Source organism: Malaclemys terrapin, chromosome 1 (assembly GCF_027887155.1).
Source record: "Malaclemys terrapin pileata isolate rMalTer1 chromosome 1, rMalTer1.hap1, whole genome shotgun sequence".
NCBI classification, from domain to species: Eukaryota; Metazoa; Chordata; order Testudines; family Emydidae; genus Malaclemys; species Malaclemys terrapin.
In genome coordinates, this window is record NC_071505.1 from 284158271 (window position 1) to 284169940 (window position 11670).

Here is an 11670-nt window from a genome sequence, read left to right on the forward strand (position 1 = left end):
TCCAGAAGTCTATCCAACCATGAGACTAATCTTATTTAGTCTGGCTTACTCTTTTTCCCCTTTTTTCTCCCTGGGGGCGGGGGGTTGTTTTTTGTTTATTATTATTATTGATGTATTTTATTTATGTACTGTCTGCTGTGCTGTGTTTTTATTATTCAAGGCAAGGTCCAAGAGCTGCACCTTGCACCTAGAATGGAAAGCAGAGAAGTTTTGAGGTGGTTCTTTGATCCTGGGGGAGTGCACTCCTCAGTCCTGGACTGGCCACCAAGACAGCTCTGTCTGATACACAATCTTTTATTCTTGTGGTGGACAGCTCCATTGTACCTGAGAAATGTAGCTGTCAGCCATAGTCCTCATCATGGAGCATTAGAGAATCTTTCAGTATCTGGGGGCCCAAACCATTCAGCACCTCAAAAATTAAGGCAGAGAGATCTTGAATTTAACCTGAGATTCTATGAAGAGCCAATGGAAAGAGCAGATGGCAGATTTGCTGTACTTTCAGTAGTCTGTGTTGATATGCATTCTGTACAAGTTGGAGCTTCTTAAAATCTGATGGTTGCATGACTAGATACATTGCATTCCTGTAATCCAGCTGGGAAATAACCAAAGTATGTATTAATGGATACTTCTACACTGTGATAAAAGTGTGTGGCTGGCCCGTCAGCTGAGTCAGACTTGCAGGGCTTGGGGTAAAATTGCAGTTTACACATTGGAGCCTGGGCTCTGAAACCCTGCAAGGGAAAGGGTCTCGGAGCCCAGGCTGCATCCTGAGTCTGAATGTCTACATTGCAATTCTCAGCCTCACAACCGAAGCAAGGTGAGCCCGAGTCAGCTGATCTGGGCTCTAACACTCCATGCTGTAGGCTTTTTAATCTTGTCATTGGGTATGTTTTAGACATACCCAATGACACTAGGTAATTTTTTGTCAGGGTGGGACAAAGTCTCTTAGCCAGCTGTCGGGTATAGAAAGCATTATTAGTAGCTGCTGCTCTGTGAAGTTTTAGTGAGGAATCCAAAAGTATTCAGCAGTGGATTGATTTAACTAAATGTGGGTGTGGCCCTTCACAAAGTGGAGACTGCACCCTGGCTACAAACTCCTCAGAGTAGGGCCTTTCTGGCCAAGTTAACTCTTAACATGGTGAAATGTGATCCCTAGGAGCCGCTAAATGGCTGGTGCCAGGAGGTCAATAACCTTCTAATTGTGGCACAATCCCTACGTAAAAGGATAAATGGACACAAATCAGATATTAGGAATGGCAATATACAAAACCCTGTAGGAGAACTCTTCAACCTCCCTGGACACACAATAGCAGATTTAAAGGTAGCCATCCTGCAGCAAAATACTTCAGGACCAGACTTCAAGGAGAAACTGCTGAGCTTCAGTTCATCTACAAATTTGACACCATCAGCTCAGGATTAAACAAAGACTGAATTGCTAGCCAACTACAAAAGCAGTTTCTCCTCCCTTGGTGTTCACACCTCAACTGCTAGAAGAGGTCCTCATCCTCCCTGATTGAACTAATCTCCTTATCTCTAGCCTGACTCATTCTTGCTTCCCTATTTATACCTGCCTCTGGAAATTTCCACTACATGCATCCAACGAAGTGGGTATTCACTCATGCTCCAATACGTCTGTTAGTCTATAAGGTGCCACAGGACTCTTTGCTGCTTTTACAGATCCAGACTAACACGGCTACCCCTCTGATACTCAACCTTCTAATTGAAAGGGATGGTATAAAAAGGTAAAATCAGGCCCAGAGTATCTGCTGTGAAGCAGAAAGAAGAGTTGGGAGCAGTGCAGGGAAACATCAAACTGTGTTGGGAACATTATCAGAGACCTGACATGATAGAAATTGGATTGTTCCAATGAGCCTATTGATTCAGATCCAATTGATTATTCTTTAACTAAAAGGAAACGAGATTCCAAAGCAAGAAGGGGAAACGCTGTTGTTATTACCCCCATTTTACAGGACATTTCCCCCCCCCCCTTCTCCTTGGGAGCTCAGGCTGAAAATATGACTACATATGCTGCTGCGGCTGGATTAAGTTAGACTGGGTTGATTAGCGCCACAATCCAGTCTGCCTACTAGCTTCAGTCCGGATCGCAGCCCGATTTCTGGGCAGTGCTTTGGAGAGGGTGACACGCATCAGTGGCACTCGCTGCATCCCTCTGCCTCCTGGCCTCCCCCAAACTCCAGTCTGCAAAGACAGCGTCCTCTGAAACGCTGCCCGGAGTCCGAGTGCACAGTCTCAGCTGTCCCCGCGGAATGCACCGGGGTGGCGCCTGTTGACAGCGTTTTCCTCTGGACGGGTTTGCAGCTGGTGAGAGAGCTCAGCTGGCAGAGCCCCACGCTCTGTGCAATTACGGTGCTAAACCTAGCGGTGGGCTGGTGCGTTCCCGCCCCCCGGGCTCTGCGCTCCTGCACACAGGGCGCCGTGCCGGGCTCCTCGTGTACCTCGCCACAGCAGCCCGGAGCAGAGAATGCCAGGGGCCGTGCCTCGCTTTCCCTCGCGCGCTCCCTCTCTCCCCATCCGAGCCCTTTGTTAATTGATGTGCCTGTGACTATTGGCTGAAGTTCTCCCAGCGATTTGCATGAGCAGAGAGGGGAGTGTCTTCTGCTGCCTTCACACCAGGAGCTAAATGACTGCAGTTTCAGAGGGAATGAACTACCAAGGGACTGGCAGGCGCTCGCAAGCCCTAGGAGCAAGCTGGCTTCCGAGGAGCAGGCACCGGCAGCTGGAGATGGGGCACCTACGCAGCGCTGGGCGCACCACCAGCCACAGAAACCTGCAGGTAGGGGATGTGTGCGGGGGAGCCCTGCAAGTTGTGAGCTCGTGCCCAGGAGAAGCGGTTGGGGTTTAAAAACAAACAAAAAAAGCAAATGCTCTAGCTCGATCTAAACTTCATCGTGAGCGATCAATGGGTCCTGTTGGTTGTAGCACCTCTACCAACAGCAATCAAAGCTGGGGGGGGTGTCTTTGTTTATGTTAAAGAACCGTTTACGCCATTACACTGACAGGAGAATGGTTTTAAATGGAGGGGAGAAGAACTCCCCGAGGCTGGAGACGAAGTTACGTGAATCAGTTTCCAAATGCAGAGCTGGCTTGGCAATCAGAAAGGGCCAGTTTTTTTGCATAATCTTTTCAGGCGCTTCTGTTTGCGTTTCGGGTGAGTCCTGCGGAGGGAGAAGGGGGCTGGTGAGGGTCAGTACTTACCTGTTAAACGGGAATTGAAACTTGAACACTGAGCTCTGGGCTACATGAACGGGGAGCCCCCTTTGCTCCTCTGTGTGAGGTGTTCTTGGTGCTGATGGTAAACTTCCCTGCATAGTCTGTTTGGTGTACACGGGGCTGCATTGGGGGTTGTGCAACAGGGCCATCGGAGGCGAATAGGCACATCTGTGAAATGGTCTATTTGGTTACGATAGTTGGTGTGCATGACCTGTTTGATGGATGCAGCGGTGCAGACTGTCTATGCGAAGTGGATAATGCATCTGGTGCACAGTGTGTGGTGTATTTGGTGCAGGCGGTTTCTTTGGGGGGGGAGTGAGTGGTGCACGTGTCCGTTGTTGGGTGCAGAGGGTGGCATATCTGATGCTTATGGTGGTGTGTCTGATGCAGAGGGTGTATTTGGCGGACATTGTTATATGGGTTTGTGTGAGGAACAGATACTGCAGATGGTTTGGGTGTATTTGAGGACGGGAGCTCATGTATTTGGTGGTGTAATTAGGGGGCAAACGTTTGGGTATTTGGAATGCACATAGTGGTGGATATGAGTGAAAGATGGTGGTGAAAATGGTGTATTTTGGTTAAGATTATGATATATTCGGAGTCTAGACTGATGGTTTTGGAATGCAGATGATGGTGTATTTGGGGGGGTAGTAGTGGTGTATTTGTGGTGCTGAAGGTTGTGTATTTGTGGGTAGTTGGTGGTATATTTGGAGCACAGATGGGCAGGTGACTGGTTTTTATCTGGTATATTTGCGGTGCAGATGGTGATGTATTTAGAGGGTAATTGGTGGCATATTTGTGGTGGAGATGGTGATGTAGTTAAGGTGCAGTTGGGGTATATTTGGGCTACAGGTAGTGGTGTATTTGTGGTGCACATGGTGTATTTGGGGATAGGTAGTGGTGTATTTGTGGTGCACATGGTGGTATATTTGGGGTGCAGGTATGGGTGTATCTGGGGCACAGATGGTGCATTTCATCGCAGAGAGGCTGCAGCTTGTGGGCAGGGTGGGCTGGCTGGGCATGTGCCAGGGACATCCCTCTCTAATCCCCTGTGCCTTTCTCTCCCTAGCATTTGTTCCTTTTCCTGCTCTTCATCGGCCCTTTCAACTGCTTTGCCAGTTACAGCCGCGCCACCGAGCTCTTCTACAGTCTCAACGAGGGGCTGCCGGCCGGGGTGCTCATCGGGAGCCTGGCACAGGACCTGCGGCTACATGGGGTGGCTGCGGAGGGTCTGCCGACCCGTCGCGGGGAGCCTGTGCTCTCCTTCAGCCTGGCCTCCCAGGGGCTGGGTGACCAGTACGTGAGCCTAGACAACCGCTCGGGGGAGCTGCACACCTCAGCCCTGCAGATCGACCGCGAGGCGCTGTGCCTGGAGACCGGCGCTGGCTTATCTGCCTCTCTGCCAGCACCATCCTCAGAGCCCTGCCTGCTGCTGCTGGACGTGCTGGTGCTGCCCCAGGAGCACTTCCGCCTAGTGAAGGTGAAGATCTCCATCCGCGATGTCAATGACAATGCACCACGATTCCCCGTGCCCAACATGCGCCTCTGGGTACCCGAGAACGCCCCCATCGACACCCGCCTGGCCATAGAGCACCCGGCCCTCGACCCTGACCTGGGCACCAATGCAGTCCAGACCTACCGCCTTAAGGACGACTATGGGGTCTTCACCCTAGATGTGGAGGAGAATGAGAGTGGGGAGAGGACCCCCTACCTGATTGTTATGGGGGCTCTGGACAGGGAGGACAGGGAGGAGTATGTCACCCTCATCATCGCGGAGGATGGGGGGACCCCGCCGTTACTGGGCAGTGCCACCCTCACCATTGGCATCAGCGACATCAACGACAACTGCCCCCAGTTCAGCGATTCCCAACTCAACGTTACTGTCTATGGGAATTCCAGTGCAGGGACACACGTGGCCACCATCCACGCAGTTGACATGGACCTGGGATCCAATGCCCAGATCTCTTACTCTTACAGTCAAAAGGTCCCCCAGCCATCAAGAGATTTGTTCCATCTGGATGAAAGTACAGGAGCCATCAAGCTCTCTAGTAAGATCGATGGTGATGCTCCCCGGCTCCATAGGTTGACTATATTGGCCAACGGTCCTGGTTGTATCCCTGCTGTGACCACTGTGCTTGTGTCCATCATCAAAGTCATGTTGAGACCCCCTGAAGTGGTCCCTCGTTTTATAGCTAATGAAGTAGAAGGTGTGGTTTACTTGAAAGAATTGGAGCCTGTTAACACACCGATAGCATTTTTTACTATAAAAGACCCAGATGAAAAATATAAAGTGGATTGCTTTTTGGATGGCAATGGGCCATTCAAACTGTCACCATACAAACCATACAATAATGAATATTTATTAGAGACTACAAGGCCTTTAGACTATGAGGTACAGCAGCTCTATGAAATATCAGTGGTTGCATGGAACTCAGAGGGATTTCATGTAAACAAGATAATTAAAGTACAGGTTCTGGACGATAACGACAACTCACCAGTTTTCCCTCAACAATTAATAGAATTATCTATTGAAGAAAATAATGCTCCCAATGCTTTTTTGACCAAATTGCATGCAACGGATGCTGACAGTGGAGAGAGAGGGAAAGTGTCCTATTTTCTAGGGCCTGATGCCCCTTCATATTTTTCTTTAGATAAAACTACAGGTGTTCTTACAGTTTCCACTCAGCTGGACAGAGAAGAAAAAGAGAAATACAGATATACTGTTAAAGCAATAGATTCTGGATTGCCTCCCAGAGAATCGCTAGCAACTGTCACCATCACAGTTTTGGATAAAAATGACAATAGTCCTAGATTTATCAATAAGGATTTCAGTTTTTTTGTACCAGAAAACTTTCCAGGTTTTGGGGAAATTGGAGTTATCAGTGTTACAGATGCTGATTCAGGGCAAAATGGATGGGTAGCCCTTTCAGTTGTAAATGGAAGTGATATTTTTGTGATAGATACTGGCAAAGGAGTTTTGAGAGCTAAGGTCTCCCTCGACAGGGAGCAGCAAAGTTCCTATGTCTTGTGGGTTGAAGCTGTTGATGGAGGTGATCCTGCCCTTTCTTCTACTGCCAAAATAACTATCCTTCTTCTGGACATTAATGACAACCCCCCACTGGTCTTGTTTCCTCAGTCTAATACATCTTATTTGTTGGTACTTCCTTCTACTCTTCCTGGCTCTCCCATCACAGAAGTCTATGCTGTAGATAAAGACACTGGCATGAATGCTGTCATAGCTTACAGCATCATAGGTAGAAGAGGTCCACGGCCTGAATCATTTAGGATTGACCCTAAAACTGGTAATATCACCTTGGAAGAGTCACTGATGCAGAATGACTATGGTCTCTACCGGCTACTCGTAAAAGTTAGCGATCATGGCTATCCAGAGCCCCTCCATTCCACAATCATGGTGAACCTTTTTGTCAATGACACAGTGAGCAATGAAAGCTATATTGAAAGTTTGTTAAGAAAGGAACCTGACATTAATATAGAGGAAAAAGAGCCACAAATATCTATAGAGCCTACGCATAAAAAAATGGAGTCACCATCTTGCGTGCCTACTTTAGTAGCCCTGTCAATAATAAGCTTGGGCTCAATCACTTTAGTAACTGGGATGGGCATTTACATCTGTTTACGAAAAGGGAAAAAGCATCACAGAGCAGATGAAAATTTGGAAGTACAAATCCCACTAAATGGAAGAATTGACCTTCATATGTTGGAGAAGAAACCAATGGAGATTTCTAATATTTGATGTTTCCATGTGGATAAACCAAACTGCTGTCTAACAAACCTTGGACAATGCCCAGATTGGGTATGTTGACAGCAGTTACAATGAAGGACCACTAATTTATAACTTAATAATATTATAATTGTAAATAGCTGTTTACAGGTTTTTTAAAGTCAAATTCAGATTACAGCTTTTTTAATGAAATCTTCGTACTAACCGCTAGCAAGGAGTCTATAAAAACATGAACATCATTTGCAGCTATCATAAACCCATCATATCAGTGATTATACTGAGAGAGGAAGGTAAGACAATGATGAATTAAACTTAAGTTTAAAAAGTTTAAAAAGTCATTTTAACCACAAGAGGGCATCAGATGCTCCTGTGCAGGGAACTGTTGAGGTACTGACCATGAGATTAATGCAAAGTATATTTATGGGTTTTAATATAAAACATATCTGGATATACATATATTTACACAAAAGAAATTTGTATTCCACTGGTTGTATGATAAAAAGAAGAGGAGGAAACATGCACTAGTAAAACAAACAGAATTTTTACCTCATGAGTAATACTTAGACAGTATGATAGAGAAGGCATTAACAAGAAGTGCAATTCCTGTTGAGCAAAGATGCAAAATATTGTCATGTAATCAGAATTTGAACTTCTGTAACATCTTCATCTTTCACTTATTACAGACTTAATATCTTCACACAAACTACCATTGCTCCAACAGTTTACTTGCTGTTATTAGGGAAAAAATTGTATTTAATATTTCTTACAACAAACATACACACACACACGTCCATCTCAGTAAATATGGCCAGATGCAAAGAAGAAAAGGAATGGTTAAATCCTTCGTTGTCCCAGAAGTGTTGATATTTTTATTCTTCCAGCAATCTGTCAGTTGTATTCCATCACTTTGGTTGTGTAACAGATATTTTTAAGTGATTCTACTGACGCTAATCTGTCAGATGAAAACAAAAAACACTTCACATTATTAGCAATTCTAGAACTTAGTTTATACTGACTATTGTTCCTCTCTGGGTTGGTATTACATGTGAAAGATCTGATTTCTGCCTTTTTGGCTACCATTCCAGGCTCCTTTTCATTGGTTTTGTTTTTTGTATCAATTCCAAAATCGTATTTGTAAGACTGGTGGCATATTTTCTCGATAATTTATTCTTTGCTGCATCCTCCGCAACAAAGCAGCAGGTTTATCAGTGATGCATCATTTTCTCTTCATTGTAAGAACTGGGAACTATCTGTTGTATGATGGTTACATCAAATTTATCTGTGTAAACAAGGTAAATAAGTGTTATGCTTAAAACTAATCATTTTGATTTCTGGCATCATATGTCTGTACTGTACCAAAAGTGTTTATATGTCTGCAAATTAAAGCTATATATTTTCATAATAACTTTTTCTCTTGGTGCTCACCTTTTAATGATAAAGCAGAGTACCACTCGGTTTACAAGCAATTTTTCATCATTACTTAGGTATTTACTCTTTTATTTATTTTTAATTTAATACATAGCACATTCTTAAAAAGCATAATACTTCCAAAAAATAATACACTCCAAAATTGTTCTTAGGAACCTTATCCTGCACCCATTGGAATCAATGGCAAGGCTCAAATTGACTTAAATGGTGCAGTATCAGGTTCTTGCTTTTTAAAGTATGCAGTGCAACTATATATAGATTTTGATACATTCACCCACTTTGGCTAGTACAGGGGTTGGCAACCTCTGGCACGCGGCTCGCCAGGGTAAGCACCCTGGCGGGCCAGACCAGTTTGTTTACCTGCCACCTCCGCAGGTTCGGCCGATCGCGGCTCCCACTGACCGCAGTTCACCGCTCCAGGCCAATGGGGGCGGTGGGAAGCCGCGGCCAGCACATCCCTCGGCCCGCGCCGCTTCCCGCAGTCCCCATTGGCCCGGAGCGGTGAACCGCAGCCAGTGGGAGCCGCAATTGGCCGAACCTGTGGAGGCAGCAGGTAAACAAACTGGTCCAGCCCGCCAGGGTGCTTACCCAGGCGAGCCACGTGCCAGAGGTTGCCGACCCCTGGGCTAGTACCTTACTCCACTGTAGACTCATTGAAATCTGCAGGCCATTTACTGAGTGGGGTGCTACTTATCATGAGTGAAAGTATAAGAATCTGGTCATATTTTATCAAACCACCTTATTATCAAAATGAATTTATTTTCAGAGGTTTATTTCAACTAGTTCTTAGTATTAACATTTCTATAATATACTCTCAGAACATTTTTTGTTTGTGAGCAGTTTGATGGCTGTGTTCCATGAAAAAATGAATTCTACCTGTCAAATGCTTATGGTTTATCACCTTGTTTTGTTTCTTTTAATATTATTAATATATGAAAATGGCACGTATCTATGAAAATTCATGTCATGAAAAAGACATTGATTATTATCTCAGAAGAAATATGACTAATTCCTTGTAATTGGGTTCTTTATTATACATTTTGATGCTTTGGTGGAAAAGTTTAGTTCTCCATACTACCTTTATTCAGTCTAGCAGCATGTTAAGCAAAAGAAAAATAGCATTTTCTGCATTACTTCTGTATTATTCAAATTAGAAGCCTGGTCTCATTTCCAGTGAAGTCAATGACAATTATACCATTGACTTAAATGGGAGCAGGAACAAGGATCAAACTTTTAATAACAAAAAACTAAAACGTAAAATCATGGCTCTGATCCTACAACCCTTACACACAGGGCACCAGATTATGTGATTCTTACTCAGGCCTTGTCTACATGTGGATTTGCACGGATTGAATTGAACTCGTTGGTTTAAGACTGGCTTATTTTAGTTTATCTTAAACCCGTTCATAATCAATTTAAGATAAACCAAAATGAGCCTGGTTTAAACTGAAATAAGAGCGTCCACACAGTTGTATGCACCTGGTTTAAGTAAATCAGTTTGCAATCACACCTTCACTTAGGTATCAGGGGGTAGCCGTGTTAGTCTGTATCTACAAAAACAACAAAGAGTCTGGTGGCACCTTAAAGACTAACAGATTTATTTGGGCATAAGCTTTCGTGAGTAAAAACCTCACTTCTTCGGATGCAGTGAGGTTTTTACTCACGAAAGCTTATGCCCAAATAAATCTGTTAGTCTTTAAGGTGCCACCAGACTCTTTGTTACCTTCACTTAGGGTACGTCTATACTTACTTCCGGGTCAGGAGGTAAGCAATCGATCTTCTGGGTTCGATCCCGGAAGTGCTCGCCGTCGACGCCGGTACTCCTGCTTGGCGAGAGGAGTACGCAGAGTCGACGGGGGAGCCTGCCTGCCACGTCTGGACCCGAGGTAAGTTCGAACTAAGGTACTTCAACTTCAGCTACATTATTCACGTAGCTAAAGTTGCGTATCTTAGTTTGAAGTGGGGGGTTAGTGTGGACCAGGCATCAGACTAGTGCAACTATGTGTGGTGAAGTAAAGGTAAGCCTTTATCTTAAATAGTCCCATTGACTTTAATGGGCTATCTGTGGTGGCAGGTGCTAGTCAGTGTCAGTAAGGTGTCATAATCCACCCCATGGGTAGTCTTCATGCAGGTAGTCCCACAGAAGAGAATAAAGCATGCAAGATTGGGTCCTTTTGTTTTTTTTAACTCAAAACTATGCAATTGGCAGCAGGTAAAAAAAGCTATCAGCCATGCAACAATTTGGTTAATCATATCCATGACAAAACAATCAGGTATTATCTCAAACTCATGGCGCAGTAGATGTTTTTCATTTTAAAAAAGAGGGCTTCTAATTTCCTAGTGTCAGAATAGTTGATACCAGTAATGAGGCACTTTTCTGTAGACCTTGCTGTTGACAGAATATCCCTTTCAGAAATCCTTTTCATGCAAAAGACATTTTTAATGAGTATAGCTAAAGTAAATTAGATTCAAAGATAAAAGGCCTATTTTACTAACACCTTGTGTTAGTGCAGTTGCCAAAATGTATGCTAATCTTGTCAATGCTGGTAGTTGAGCTGGCATGAAAATAAATGTCCCATTCATTAAGAATCCCAATATCCATTGAACAATCTGTGAGCGAGTGGGTGCTGTTTCTCCAGTTCAATAAAAAATGAGATGGCCCTAATCTTTGTGCTGCCAAAGACACTGTAGCATTGCAATGCAAAACGTATTTGAATTAGAATTAGCAAATAAAGGACAAGAAATGGGCTGTGAGCCTAGTGGAGGTGAGCATAGAAAATCAGTTTGGGTTCTTCTCTTTTTTTTATTCCATTTGATCTTTCTAAAAAGATGGGAGCTCCATGAGTCTTTGAAGTTATTGTTTTGATGCAAAATTAGCTAAACGCTGCCTGTTTTAATATCAGTAAGGGATGAATTCTGAAAGTGTGGCAACGAGAAGGAGACCATTTTGCTTTCGCCCCCCATGTCTAACACTGAAACTCCGTTTTATCTGATGGCCTATGCAGGCTTCAAGGCCCTGATTCAGCAAAGCACTTAAACCTTGCTTTGCTGAATCAGGGCTCAAATGTATGACTATGCCTACAAAGTCAGATCCAAAGCCCATTGAAGTCAGTGGTAAAACTGCTTTTGACTTCAATGCAGCCAGGATTTCACTCTTCATTTTTCAGTTTCGGAAGATTTAATGAAAATACCCTAATTCAAAAATATGAACAGATTAATTCCCTACTAAACTTTCACTTCTGGAGACTCGTGTTCAAAGTGGTCAAAAG

The 11670-nt window shown here is 44.3% G+C and overlaps 1 protein-coding gene across 1 annotated transcript; it reads left to right on the forward strand.

The window, feature by feature from the left end:
- The first annotated feature begins 2476 nt into the window (after positions 1-2476).
- On the forward strand, positions 2477-8378 carry PCDH20 (protocadherin 20). The gene is made up of 2 exons (XM_054024737.1): positions 2477-2794; positions 4301-8378. The coding sequence occupies exons 1-2, from the start codon at positions 2642-2644 to the stop codon at positions 6983-6985; spliced, it is 2838 nt and encodes a 945-aa protein (XP_053880712.1). The 5' UTR covers positions 2477-2641; the 3' UTR covers positions 6986-8378.
- Positions 8379-11670: the final 3292 nt, after the last annotated feature.

Bases quoted from the DNA above. Each gene is read 5' to 3' on its own strand.
- PCDH20 (XM_054024737.1), top strand. From the start codon at position 2,642: ATGACTGCAGTTTCAGAGGGAATGAACTACCAAGGGACTGGCAGGCGC. The intron at 2,795-4,300 runs GTAGGGGATGTG...TTCTCTCCCTAG, and splicing joins CCAGCCACAGAAACCTGCAG to CATTTGTTCCTTTTCCTGCT.